Source organism: Capricornis sumatraensis, chromosome 1 (assembly GCF_032405125.1).
Source record: "Capricornis sumatraensis isolate serow.1 chromosome 1, serow.2, whole genome shotgun sequence".
Taxonomy (NCBI): Eukaryota; Metazoa; Chordata; class Mammalia; order Artiodactyla; family Bovidae; genus Capricornis; species Capricornis sumatraensis.
Window position 1 is genome coordinate 239,182,837 of NC_091069.1, and position 15,331 is coordinate 239,198,167.

The window sequence follows — 15,331 nt, forward strand, 5'->3', positions numbered from 1 at the left end:
TACATCTGCCCTTATAATTCTAAGAATAAAAAGATTCTTTGTTCACAAGTCTGCATTTCCTAGGTGCCTACATGTTACTTTTTTTTTTTTAACCTTTCATACAGTGATGCCTGATTCAAGTAGGGCCTATTAGGGTAGGTGTTCTTGGAAAGCACAAAAGGTGAGAAGTATACACTGGGTTGGCTTAACAATTACTGGGTCAGAAGAATGGCTGCCAACGTGGTATGTTTCAAGAGGGCATTATTCCAGTTAGTATAGCCTTATCCATTGGTGTTTTGAAGACTTACAGACTCTGGAAACTCAGATACATTTGGGATAATTTATATCCCAAGTCCTTATTTGTGCATGAACAATTTTGTTACTAACTGGGTTTTAGTAAGTTTAACAAAGGCGAAACTCTGGAGAAGACCAGGACAAGATGAAAGTGGAGGAGGAAGGATGGCAAGTGTGTCTGAAATTGAGGATGTATGTGCTGTCGTGGAGAGAGGACTGGGGAAGGAAGACAGGCTGCAGTCCTGGAGGTAGGAGGCCACGGTGCATTCTTTCAACTTTACCTGGCTTATTCCCACCCATTTAAGTTTGCCCTTGACCTGGTAGTTTTTCTTTTTTTTTTTTTTTCATTTTTCCTTTTCTCCAAAAAGAAGCAAAGGTGAGAAAAGCAATTAAACAAGGTTTTTATTTTTGGTATACTGGCTTTGATTTTGATTATCTAATGATATGGAAATTCTGTATCCTTGGTGGTTTTTATCATAGAAGAGATTAGATCCCTATAAAAAGGCTATTTTAGTGCATGAAGAACAAAAAGGGGAAGATATTTAGACATCTATCCTAAACTAAACGACTATTCTGTTTCTGGACTCTTTGCAAACAGAGTGATTTCCAAGAATAAGAGGAAAAAACTAGCCTCATGATGAAGGTCCAGACTTCTGGCACCTGACATTTCTCACCCCACCTTTGCTATCAGTGCTAACGTACCCTGATCCTTCAGAATCCAGCTCCATCACCAGCTCCATAGGAAGCCCCAGAACAGGGACTTGGGCTGAGCTGTCTTCTGTGCTCCTGACGTCACCCATGTCTCCTTCAGTCATCCTGTAGTTATATTCTAGACACAGGTACACCCAACTGTCACCACCTCCAAACTCTAAGGAACCTGGTGTTTTTTCATGTGCATCCCAGTGCCTGATATATCGCTCTGCCTATATCATCAGGTGGTCAATAACTACATGATAATTTTAAAAGAACTGAGGTATAATTAACATACATTAGTTTTTGGCATACTAATGATTTAATATTTGTGTATATTGTGAAGGGCTTTCCCGATGGCTCAGCAGGTAAAGAATTCACCTGTAATGCAGGAGACACAGGTTCAATTCCTGGGTCAAGAAAATCCCCTGGAGGATGGCAGGGCAATCCACTCCAGTATTCTTGCTGGGAAAATCCCATGGATAGAGGAGTCTGGTGGGTTAAGGTCCATGGAGTCGCAAAGAGCTTGACATGGCTGAAGCGACTGAACATATATATTGTGAAATGATCACCACTTCACATGAATGAAGTGAAGATGAAATGTCTACTTAACACCCACCACTGTAGTTATAGAATTTTTTTTCTTTTTAAGATTTACTCTTAGTAATTTTCAAATATGCAGTATAGTATTATGATCTATAGTTACCATGCTGTACATTATATACCCATGACTAATTTATTTTACAGCTGGAAGTTTATGCCTTCTGATTTTCTTCACCCATTTCCCCTTCTCCCCATCTCTCACCTCTGGCAATCCTCAATCTGTTCTCTGAGTTAATGAAGTTTTCTTTTTTTTCTTAAAGATTTATATCATACAGTATTTATCTTTCTCTAACTGATTTCACTTGGCACAATGCCCTCAAGGTCCATCTAGAAATGGCAAGATTTCACTCTTTTCTAATGGATGAAAAATATTTCATTGTATATATATATTCTGAAAGGGAAAGTTTCTCAGTCGTGTCAGACTCTTTGTGACCCCATTGACTATGCAGTCCATTGAATTCTCCAGGCCAGAATATTGGAGTGGGTAGCCTTTCCCTTCTCCGGGGATCTTCCCAACCCAGAGACTGAACCCAAGTCTCCTGCACTGCAGGCAGATTCAGCTCCCAGCTGAGCTACAAGGGAAGCCCAAGAATACTGGAATGGGTAGCCTATCTCTTCTCCAGGGGATCTTCCCAACCCAGGAATCTAACCAGGTCTCCTGAATTGCAGGCAGATTCTTTAACAACTGAGCTGTCAGGGAAGCCCACATCTTCTGTATCCATTCATCTGTTAACGAACATTTAGCTTGTTTCCATATATTGGCCATTGTAAATAAGTGAAAGTGAAAGTGAAGTCACTCAGTCGTGTCCGACTCTTTGAGACCCTGTGGACTGTAGCCCACCAGGTTCCTCCATCCATGGGATTCTCCAGGCAAGAATACTGGAGTGGGATGCCATTTCCTTTCCAGGGGCATCTTCCCAAGCCAGAGATCGAAATAAGGCCATAGTAAACACAGGGGTGTGTGTGTCTTTTCACGTTATTGTTTCTGTTTTCTTTGGATGAATACCCAGAAGCAGAATTGCTAAATTAGCTCTATTTTAATTTGTTTGAGGAACTTCCATTGGTTGCGCCAATTTACATTCTTTTCTCCACATCTTTGTTATTTCTTGTCTTTTTGATGAAAGCCATTCTAACAAGTGTGAGGTGATATCTCACTTTAGTTTTGATTTGAATTTCCCTGATGATTAGTAGCGTTGAACATCTTTTCATGTACCTGTTGGCCATCTGTATGTCTTCTTCGAAAATTGTTTGATAAATTAATGAGGTTGGAAAGCTGTGTAACAAAGACTTCTTAGTTATATTTGTAATAGAGACATATGCGTTGGATTCATAGCTAGCTAACTGAATACACTCCAGAGTTTTGAACAGCAGATGGATGTAACCTAGGGAAGTAATTAATATTTTACATAAATCAGTATTGTTGTGTATGATTTATTGATAGGCTACATATAAGATATACAGAAAATATAAAACAGGAAACTGTGTACAAAATTATTGTGAAAGATACTACTGGACGAGAGTGTAGATGTGATCATGATCTGAAGGGCTATCAGATGGAAGAAGTTGATTTGCTTTGCATTGCATCACAGTGTAGAACTAGAACTGGAATCACTAGAACTACTGGATAGAAATGCTTCAATGTAAATAAGAGCTCCCTAAAATTAGCCCTATTAAGCAATGGGTTGTATGAAGTAGAGAAGTTTCTTCTCACCAAGTTATTTACGCAGAAACTCACAGGATTCCTATGTTAGGTGGGAGCAGGGACTAGCTGATGTCTATAACTTCTCTACTGGCTCCACTCAGACTCTGAATGAGGTGCTTCAGGGCAGAGAATAGAGGATTTTAGGCCAGAAATTATATATATATATATGAAAATAAAAATTAAGAATATCTTTTATTATAGTTCCATGTTCCTTTTCTCAAGTTAAAGTCAATTACAACACATATTCTGAAGGAGATAAGCCCTGTGATTTCTTTGGAAGGAATGATGCTAAAGCTGAAACTCCAGTACTTTGGCCACCTCATGCGAAGAGTTGACTCATTGGAAAAGACTGATGCTGGGAGGGGTTGGGGGCAGGAGGAGAAGGAGACGACCAAGGATGAGATGGCTGGATGGCATCAGTGATTCGATGGACGTGAGTCTGAGTGAACTCCGGGAGTTGGTGATGGACAGGGAGGCCTGGCGTGCTGCAGTTCATGGGGTCGCAAAGAGTCGGACACGACTGAGCGACTGAACTGAACTGAACTGACAACACATATTATTATACCAAACTTTACATTATTAGATTTAGTCCTTATTTCTTGATTCTGAATATAAAATTAACTTTAAGTCTAAGTTTCCTACCTACCTAAATTATATATATATATATATATATATATACACACACACACACACACACACACATATATATATACTCCTTAAATATTTTATATTACTTATGGAGGTACTATGTTATACTTAAAAGTATAAAACTTGAGTCTGTATTTTTGCTTATTTTATTCTTTTTTCAGTTTTTGTTCTGACAGAATTTTTAAAATTTGTCAACATTTTGAATATCAAGTAATTTCCTATTTTAGCATCTGATAAGCTACTTGCCTCATACTGTAAAAACCTGTACATGTATACCATTCTTCCATAGCCTAAATCTCCTTATTCAGCAGCCCCACTATATCAGCACATTTATTGGGTTCCACAGTACTGATTCAGCATTTTAACTTATTGAGGGAGGGGCACCATCTAGTGGTAAGAGCATGTAGCTGCTGGTTCTACACAACTGCAGTTTTCCCCCCCTAACTTTTGGTCTACCAGTTTTAGGTTTTTAAAATAGAAATTAAGAAAAATATAAAAACGTCAAAAAATGTAAAAATTAATAGCAGTAAGAATATCTACATACTACCAATGAGAGAAATGAAATTGGATAATTTTTCACCAGGGGATCTCTAGTCAACTTGATAGACAATTTGAATTATAAATCAGTTTTTCTTTATATCTACTCAACTGGAAGTTTCTAATTCACAATTTCAGATCACCAGGAATGGAAGGGGGCTTCCCTGGTGGCTCAGACCGTAAAAGAACCTGCCTGCAAGCAGGAGACCCGGGTTCAGTCCCGGGGTTGGGAAGATCCCCTGGAGAAGTGATGGCTACCCACTCCACCATTCTTGCCTGGTGAATTCCATGGACAGAAGACCCTGGTGGGCTACAGTCCATGAGGTTGCAGAGAGTTGGTTACAAGACTGAGTGACTGATACTTTTCACACTTTTAGGAATGGAAGTATGTGTTCGGTGGCTCTGTCAAGAGAGTTTTAGACAAGGGGATCGAACACAGACACAGAAATTATAGAGACTGCTCTTTGTAGGTGACATGGATGTAGAAGAACAACTCAGTGCCAGAAGCCTGGCCCTTCTACTAGGCGCCACCGAAATATCTTTACTGCCAGCACCAGTGTTACAAAAAGTATTTTCAATCTTATCGCTACCTCTTTCCTCAAAAGTCAGCATGTGCCAATAAGGATAAGCAGAGTCTTATTTACTGGTAATTTCTTTGCATGGTATGCAAGTATGCAAACTCAAGGGTCACAATTTGCAGGTATTTCCAATTTCCATTTTCGCTCAATATCAAAAGGTTTATTACTCAACGTCAACTCTTCACTGGACATAAGGGTGACTTTGGGTATTTGCTATATGCATAGCTGGTGTTCTATCTTTCCAATCTAAAACGGCTGACAAAATAATTAAGATTAACTAAACAAACAAATATAAAGTCTTTTCCTGTAGCACAGGTTTTCACTGATAAATGGAAAATAAAAGTTGCCCAGTTTTCTTCATCATTTATGTGCCACACATAAGCTAATACTTGAGTCATACGCTGTCAGCAGTTTCTTCCAACTGTAAAGTGAAATAACTGAGTAACTCTAGCATGCAAACAAAATATACTAATTGTCCTATGCTGTATGCCATTGAAATTATATTATATTCAGTAGGGTCAGATGATAAATTAATTTTGCTTTTTTTGAGACATTTGTCATTAGTTCTGAGGCTGATCTTTGTCTCTTGGAAGTACTGTTGTCTATCTTCGCCATGAGCAGGGCAAAGTATGACACTTTTCTAAATTTGCTTACTATTATGCCTTTAGCAAGAAAATTAATTTCATACTAGAAAGCTTATTTTGTATTTTTTATAGAAAGATTCATTGTACTTTGATATAGCGCAAAATTTTCAATGACTTCATGTCATTATCTGACCAACTTTCATAATAGAAAAGACACTGTGGGGAACAGACCATCAGTCCAATAAAATTCTATTCAGTGCGATGCTTTTTTATTGGCACCTCTGTGTTTTCAATGATAGTATGAGATTATCACAAACAAGCAGTTACACTTATCTCAGTATATACAGATTCACATTTTGTATTCTCAGTTGGACCTAATTTTACTATTTATGTTATGATGCTGTTTCGAGCTGCCCCATTATCACTATTTAATCATAAGTAGTTTACACTTTTATGACAACTTCTGAGTAATGGATTCATCTTTAAAACATTTTTATTGTTTACAATGTCGTGTCAGTTTCTTCTGTGCAGCAAAGTGAACAAGTTATACTGGATTCATTTTTGTGAACTGGGAATTTTAAAGTAGCATAATACTAGCAATAAAGTATAAATTAAAAAAAGTAAACAATAATATGCAAATGCCATGGATATGTCAGCAGAAAATTAACTGAATTCTGTTAATTGACCTATGTAGTTCTTTTCGGTCAATGATTGACATACTAGTATTTCTCAGAAAATGTGAATCATACACAAACAAAATTGTATCATGGCTTTTCATTCTGAAATCATAAAACTACCAGGGGTCACTAGATGACCCCAGTCTATCATAGGTCTGGGGATCATACTTTAGTAAATACCAAACTAGAAAGAGTACAAAGGAAAATTTGTGCTTTCATAATTCTGTTCTTTAACATCTTCTCTAAGAACAAATTCAAACGATTCCTATAGAGAGCATTTTCTGAATTGGCAGAAGGTTGGAATAGATTATCAAAATCTTTTCAATCTCTTGAGATTCTTCTAATACATTATTGAGCGACCAAAAAGTTTGTTCAGGTTTTTCTGTTACATCTTACAGAAAAGCCTGAACAAACGTTTTGGCCAACTCAATTTTAATATGCCCTGAGTTTACAGAACAGTCAACAATCAGAATCCAGTAATTCTCATTGGGATTGAAACCATGGTTACATGTAGAATTCTTAATTCTACACTATTCTATAACTTCACTTACTCACTCAATAAATACCTACTGTATATCTATTATGTGCCAGGCCCTATTTCAGGTATTAGAGATATACCAGGATCTAAATACAGACAAAGACCCTCCTCTCATGGAGTTTATGTTATCGAGAAGGACATGGACAATAAACAAAAAATTTAAATATCGGATGTTATAGGCACTAAGAAGGAAAATGAAGCAAAACTAAAGAAGAGTAGGGGGAGGGGACAGAGAGAGAAGACAGGTGAAGAAGGCAGAGGGTGATCAGGGAAGGTCTCATTAAGAAGGGAATGTCTGAGCACACATCTGGATGAAGTGAGGGAGTGGGTCACGCAGCAATCTGTAGGAAGAGCATTCCAGGCAGAGGAGAGAGTAAGAACAAAGCACCTGAGGCAGAAGTGGGTTTGGCTTGTTCCAGAAACAGCGAGAACACCTGTTGCTTAAGTAACAGAGAGTAGGCATTGTGAGGATGTGGGTGGGTGGGTGAGGGGTTTTGGAGAATAATGGCAAGAACTTTGGCTTTCACTCTGAATGAGATGGGGAAACACTGGAGGGTTTGAGCAGAGGAGTGACATGATCTGACTTACATTTTCAAAGAATAACTCTGTGGAGACTAGGCTGTAGGGCAATGAAGGTATAAGCAGGGAGATCAATTAGAGGGAATTCACGTGAGAAACAAGGACGACCAGCTGGGCCAGGGTGACTGTGGAAGAGGTAGCTTAGTGTCGGGTTGTGGTTAACAGGCAAAAACAACTTCTAAGACAGTCTTAGATGACAGTGACATCTTATGGTTCAAATGAAGTCTTATAAAGTTTTATGTCAGAAGAGAATCAATGTAAAAGGAAATAATGAAGTTCCTACAGGAGAAAGAAGAATGGTAGTATTCTGTAACTCAACAGAACCCAACCCATAGCCAACAAAAAGTGCCCCAAGAAGGAGAGGGTCTTCCTCAGAAGAGACTGCCCTATTTACTGGGAGATCTGAACCAGGGGTGGGGATCATATCAGCCAGGTATGGCTGTGAATGCGAGGTGTGCCCTGAGGTTCATCTGTGGAATTCTTGCAAAGATAATCTGGAAGCTAGGGCAGAGAACGCCTGGTGTGGCTGCAGTGTGAGCTGCAGGCCTGTGAGCGCTCACCCATAATGCATGCCCTGCCTGTGACTGATCAAATGAGGCTGTGCATGGGAAACAGGGGATGAGAACACCTTGCAAAACAGGAGACTGTGATTATGTTACTTTAAATTCTTACATGATTTATTTTCTGATTATATATACTCTTATTTCTCATTATCATCTCAGTTCTAATTTTGAGGTACTCTAGATAACAACTTTTTTTTGGGAAAAGGCTGTTGAAAAATTCTTGTATTATTTGCAAACACTAAAGATCCGCTGGGTATCAATATTAATGGAGACCAGAAAGAATGAGTATATCACTTAGATTTTGTATACAAGAGACTTCTTAAGCACTAGGCACATAGAACACATGAACTAGATATAAATAATTAACTCAATTTTATTTCCTCCCATTTAAAATAATCATTATGGTGCATTTTACATAAAGATCTAAAAGCCTAGATACTAGGCAGTGACAAAAAGGAAACTTAAAGAGTTTTATTAAGACAAAAAAGGACTCAGCCTACCGTGGTGATGTACCGGGAGTGGAATTCTGGAGCATCTTTCAGGAACGTGAGGCCAGGATGTGTATCTACCACATCCTGAAAAAGAACAAAATCATAACTAAATTAATAAACAGCAAAAACACCCCTAAGATACATACTGAATTTTTTTTAACTCTTGTACAATACTTGCCAGTTGAGAAAACTTGCTGTTTCACAATACTGAACAATACACTTAAAATTTAACTAGTATTTTATTAAACTCAAATATTTCACAAGCACACTTTTGTGTGACTTTGATATGTACAGTATACTTCAAGGAAGTTAAAATGTTAATCTGGCTATATCTGGGGATTTGTAAAGCAAGTGTCTTACAAGTACATGCTGTAATTCTAACACATGTCAGTGAAATTCATCCCATAGATCTTGTTAGGGACTGCCAAGTGAAATTTACACAGAAAGGAGGATAGACAGAAGCCAAATAGAATGATTCTTTCTTAACCTACAGCATGGGAAATTACTGGAAAAAATAATCATAACTTTAGCCAAATAACTAAATGTTAGCCAAATAACTTTATGTTAAGGTATGTGAGTCCGCTAATGTTCATCAAAATCACTGTGTTGATAAATCTGTTTTCCAATTTAGGATTTTATTTATTTTAAATCTGATATCCTGTTCTCATAGAAGACTATTTGAACATTAAAACCTTGAAATACTTGTTTTTTTCTTTGTTGTTCAGTTGCTCAGTCACATCTGACTCTTTGCGACCCCATGGACTACAGCACGCCAGCCTTCCTGTCCATTACCAACTCCTGGAGCTTGCTCAAACTCATGTCCATTGAGTCAGTGATGCCATCCAACCATCTCATCTTCTGTTGTCCCCTTCTTCTCCTGCCCTCAATTCTTCCCAGCATCAGAGTCTTTTCTAATGAGTCACTTCTTTGCATCAGGTGGCCAAAGTATTGGAGCTTCAGCTTCAGCATCAGTCCTTCCAATAATATTCAGGACTGACTTCCTTTAGGACTGACTGGTTTGATCTCCTTGCAGTCTAAGGGACTCTCAAGAGTCTTTCCAACACCACAGTTCAAAAGCATCAATTCTTCAGTGCTCAGCCTTCTTTATGGTCCAACTCTCACATCCATACATGAGTACTGGAAAAACCATAGCTTTGACTATACAGACCTTTGTTGACAAAGTAAAGTCTCTGCTTTTTAATATGCTGTTTAGGTTTGTCATAGCTTTTCTGCCAAGGAGCAAGTGTCTCTGAATTTCATGGACAGTCACCACCTGCAATGATTTTGGAGGCTAAGAAAATAAACTCTGTCACTGTTTCCCATTGTTTCTCCATCTATTTACCTTGAAGTGATGGGATCAGATGCCATGATCTTTGTTTTCTGAATGTTGAGTTATAAGTCAACTTTTTCACTCTCCTGTTTCACCTTCATCAAGAGGCTCTTTAGTTCCTCTTCACTTTATGCCATAAAAGTAGTATCATCTGTGTATCTGAGATTATTTCACCTGGCAATCTTGGTTACAGCTTGTGCTTCATCCAGTCTGGCATTTTGTGTGATATGCTCTGCATATAAGGTAAACAAGCAGGGTGACAATATACAGCCTTGACATACTCCTTTCCCCTTTTGAAGCAGTCTGTTTTTCCATGTCCAGTTCTGTTGCTTCTTGACCTGCATACAGGTTTCTCAGGAGGCAGGTAAGGTAGTTTGGTATTCCCATCTCTTTAAGACTTTTCCACTATTTGTTGTCCACACAGTCAAAGGCATTAGTGTAGTCAATGAAGCAGAAGTAGATGTTTTTCTGAAATTCTCTAGCTTTTCCTATGACCCAACGGATGTTAGCAATTTGATCTCTGGTTCCTCTGCCATTTCTAAATCCAGCTTGTTTTAAATCCTGGAAGTTCTCAGTTCACATACTACTGAAGCCTAGTTTGGAAGATTTTGAGCATTATTACCTTGCTAGCATGTGAAATGAGTTTTTTTTTTTCCTAATTTGGTTTTTAAAACATTTTCAATGAGTCTAGAGAATCTAATGGAGATAATTACTGTTAATTTAATAACTGGAGGCAACAATAATGCTGCCAGAGAAATAATCTATTAATTGGCTAGTCATGAATGGAAAGACATCAGTTACATCTCTTTTGTTTCCTCAGAGCAGTTAGCTATTCATACTTACCAGTACAGTCTAAAACCAATGAACCTTAAATTTTTATTTGGAAATAATTTTAGTCTTATAGAAAATTACAAAAATATTACAGAGAGATTCCCTATGTTCTTCTCCTAGCTTCTCATAATGGTAACAACTTAACTGACCTGCTTCTTGAGAAATCTGTATGCAGGTCAGGAAGCAACAGTTAGAACTGGACATGGAATAACAGACTGGTTCCAAATAGGCAAAGGAGTATGTCAAGGCTGTATATTGTCACCCTGCTTATTTAACTTCTATGCAGAGTACATCATGAGAAACACTGGTATGGAAGAAGCACAAGCTGGAATCAAGATTGCCAGGAGAAATATCAATAACCTCAGATATGCAGATGACACCACCCTTATGGCAGAAAGTGAAGAACTAAAAAGCCTCCTGATGAAGGTGAAAGAGGAGAGTGAAAAAGTTGGCTTGAAGCTCAACATTCAGCAAACTAAGATCATGGCATCCGGTCCCATCACTTCATGGGAAATAGATGAGGAAACAGTGGCTGACTTATTTTTCTGGGCTCCAAAATCACTGCAGATGGTGACTGCAGCCATGAAATTAAAAGATGCTTACTCTTTGGAAGGAAACTTATAACCAACCTAGACAGCATATTAAAAAGCAGAGACATTACTTTGCCAACAAAGGTCTATCTAGTCAAGGCTATGGTTTTTCCAGTGGTAATGTATGGATGTGAGAGTTGGACTATAAAGAAAGCTGAGTGCCGAAGAATTGATGCTTCAACTGTGGTGTTGGAGACTCTTGAGAGTCCCTCGGACTGCAAGGAGATCCAACCAGTCCATCCTAAAGGAGATCAGTCCTGGGTATTCATTGGAAGGATTGATGCTGAGGCTGAAACTCCAATACTTTGGCCACCTCATGCGAAGAGCTGACTCATTGGAAACGACCCTGATGCTGGGGAAGATTGAGGGCAGGAGGAGAAGGGGACGACAGAGGATGAGATGGTTGGATGACATCACTGACTCAATGGACATGGGTTTGGGTGGACTCTGGGAGTTGGCGATGGACAGGGAGGCCTGGCGTGCTGTGGTTCATGGGGTTGCATGGAGTTGGACATGACTGAGCAACTGAACTGAACTGAACAAACCACAGTACAATTATCAAAACTAAGAAATGAACATTGATGTAATACTGGGTTGGTACAAAATTGTGGTTTTACTCTGTTGAACTTTGTTGTTTGATAATGGAATACATTTTCAAATAAAAGTGGTTATGTATCATTTTAATGCACATTTCTTGCTTTATGATTAATGACTTATTATTTATTTTAGACTCCAGAAATGATGTTAGACAAGCATATTTCAGTGATTTTTTTATTCCAGTTCAAAATAGGTTGTAAAGCAGTGGAGACAACTACCAGTGTCAACAACACATTTGGCCCAGGAACTGCTAATGAACATACAGTGCAGTGGCAGTTCAAGAAGTTTTTCAAAGGAGATGAGAGCCTTGAAGATGAAGAGCATTGTAGCCAGCCATCAGAAGTTGATAATGACCAACTGAGAGCAATCATTGAAGCTGATCCTCTTACAATTACATGGGAAGTTGCTGAAGAACTCCACATTGATCTTTCTATGGTCGTTAAGCATTTGAAGCAAAATGGAAGGGTGAAAAAGTTTGATAAATGACTGCCTCATGAGCTGACTGAAAAAAAAATCATTGAGGTGTCGTCTTCTCCTATTCTATGCAAAAACAGTGAAACATTTCTTGATCAAATTGTGATGTGTGATGAAAGGTGGACTTGATACAACAACCAGTGATAACCAGCTCAGTGGTTGGACCAAGAAGAAGCTCCAAAGCACTTCCCAAAACCAAACTTGCACCAAAAAAAAAAAAGGGCATGGTCACCGTCTTGTGGTCTGCTGCCCATATGATTCACTATAGCCTTCTGAATCCCAGCAAACCATTACATCTGAGAAGTATGTTCAGCAGATTGATGAGATGCACCAAAAACTCCAATGCCAGCAGCTAGTATTGGTCAACAGAAAGGGCCCAATTCTTCTCCATGACAATGCTTGACCACATGTCGCAGATCCAATGCTTCAAAAGTTTAACGAATTGGGCTACAAAGTTTTGCCTCATTTGCCCTATTCACCTGACCTCTTGCCTACTAACTACCACTTCTTCAAGCATCTTGACAACTTTTTGCAAGGAAAATGTTTCCACAACCAGCGGGAGGCAGAAAATACTTTCCAAGAGTTCACTGAATCCTGAAGCACAATTTTTATGCTACAGCAATAAACATTTTTTAATGGCAAAAGTATGTTGATTGTAATGGTTCCTATTTTGATTGATAAAGATGTGTTTGAGCCCAGTTATAAAGATTTAAAATTCACAGTCCAAAACCACAGTTACTTTTGTACCAACCTAATACTAAACACTAAGCGCAGGCGGCGGGCCAGCGCACTAAGCACAGGTGGCAGTGGCGGGCCGGCGCACTAAGCTTGGCCAAGAGCTACCCCACGTCCGAAGTCAGGGACAGTGGCCCAGAGTGCCAGGCTGCGACGGCGCAGGAACGGCCAGGAGGAGCCACGCCTCATCTGAGGTCAGGGGCGGTGGCCGAGAGGAGTTACCCCGCGTCCGAGGTCAGTGGCGGCCCGAAGGAGACACCCCATGACCGAGGTCAGGGGCGGTGACCCTGAGGAGCCACCCACGCCTGAGGCCAGGGCCAGCGGCCGGGAGGAACAACCTGAGGAGCAGTGGTTGAGCAGGCACAGGAGGGCCTAGAGGAGCTATCCCACGTTGAAAGTCAGGAAGGGTGGTGGTGAGGAGATACCCCTCGTCCAAGGTAAGGAGCAGCAGCTGTGCTTTGCCGGAGCAGCCGTGAAGAGATACCCCACGCCCAAGGTAAGAGAAACCCAAGTAAGATGGTAGGTGTTGCAAGAGGGCATCAGAGGGCAGACACACTGAAACCATACTCACAGAAACCTAGTCAATCTAATCACACTAGGACCACAGCCTTATCTAACTCAATGAAACCAAGCCATGCCTGCGGGGCAACCCAAGACGGGTGGGTCATGGTGGGGAGGTCTGACAGAATGTGGTCCACTGGAGAAGGGAATGGCAAACCACTTCAGTATTCTTGCCTTGAGAACCCCATGAATAGTATGAAAAGGCAAAATGATAGGGTACCGAAAGAGGAACTCCCCAAGTCATTAGGTGCCCAATATGCTACTGGAGATCAGTGGAGAAATAACTCCAGAAAGAATGAAGGGATGGAGCCAAAGCAAAAACAATACCCAGTTGTGGATGGGACTGGTGATAGAAGCAAGATCCGATGCTGTAAAGAGCAATATTGCATAGGAACCTGGAATGTCAGGTCCATGAATCAAGGCAAATTGGAAGTGGTCAAACAAGAGATGGCAAGGGTGAACGTCGACATTCTAGGAATCAGTGAACCAAAATGGACTGGAATGGGTGAATTTAACTCAGATGACCATTATATCTACTACAGTGGGCAGGAATCCCTCAGAAGAAATGGAGTAGCCATCATGGTCAACAAAAGAGTCTGAAATGCAGTACTTGGATGCAATCTCAAAAATGACAGAATGATCTCTGTTCATTTCCAAGGCAAACCATTCAATATCACAGTTATCCAAGTCTATGCCCCAACCAGTAATGCTGAAGAAGCTGAAGTTGAACAGTTTTATGAAGACCTACAAGACCTTTTAGAACTAACACCCAAAAAAGATGTCCTTTTCATTATAGGGGACTGGAATGCAAAAGTAGGAAGTCAAGAAACACCTGGGGTAACAGGCAAATTTGGCCTTGGAATGCGGAATGAAGCAGGGCAAAGACTAATAAAGTTTTGCCAAGAAGATGCAGTGGTCATAGCAAACACCCTCTTCCAACAACACAAGAGAAGACTCTACACATGGACATCACCAGATGGTCAACACCAAAATCAGATTGATTATATTCTTTGCAGCCAAAGATGGAGAAGCTCTATACAGTCAACAAAAACAAGACCAGGAGCTGACTGCAGCTCAGATCATGAACTCATTACCAAATTCAGACTCAAATTGAAGAAAACTGGGAAAACCGCTAGACCATTCAGGTATGACCTCAATCAAATTCCTTATGATTATCCAGTGGAAGTTAGAAATAGATTTAAGGGACTCGATCTCATAGATAAGAGTGCCTGATGAACTATGGAATGAGGTTCGTGACATTGTACAGGAGACAGGGATCAAGGCCATCCCCATGGAAAATAAATGCAAAAAAGCAAAATGGCTGTCTGGGGAGGCCTTACAAATAGCTGTGAAGAGAAGAGAGGCGAAAAGCAAAGGAGAAAAGGAAAGATATAAGCATCTGAATGCAGAGTTTCAAAGAATAGCAAGAAGAGATAAGAAAGCCTTCTTCAGCGATCAATGCAAAGAAATAGAGGAAAACAACAGAATGGGAAAGACTAGAGATCTCTTCAAGAAAATCAGAGATACCAAGGGAACATTTCATGCAAAGATGGGCTCGATAAAGGACAGAAATGGTAGGGACCTAACAGAAGCAGAAGATATTAAGAAGAGGTGGCAAGAATACACAGAAAAACTGTACAAAAAAGATCTTCAAGACCAAGATAATCATGATGATGTGATCACTAATCTAGAGCCAGACATCTTGGAATGTGAAGTCAAGTGGGCCTTAGAAAGCATCACTACGAACAAA

General features: G+C 39.7%; 1 protein-coding gene across 2 annotated transcripts in view; it reads right to left on the reverse strand.

Annotated features, from left to right (window-relative positions):
* The window catches only part of PPP2R3A (protein phosphatase 2 regulatory subunit B''alpha), a 181,931-nt gene that overhangs the window by 96,893 nt on the left and 69,707 nt on the right, over window positions 1–15,331 (reverse strand). For both annotated transcript variants that reach the window (XM_068971755.1, XM_068971762.1), the window contains exon 5: window positions 8,473–8,547. In XM_068971755.1, the coding sequence (XP_068827856.1) occupies window positions 8,473–8,547 (75 nt within the window). The remainder of the gene's footprint in view (window positions 1–8,472; window positions 8,548–15,331) is intronic.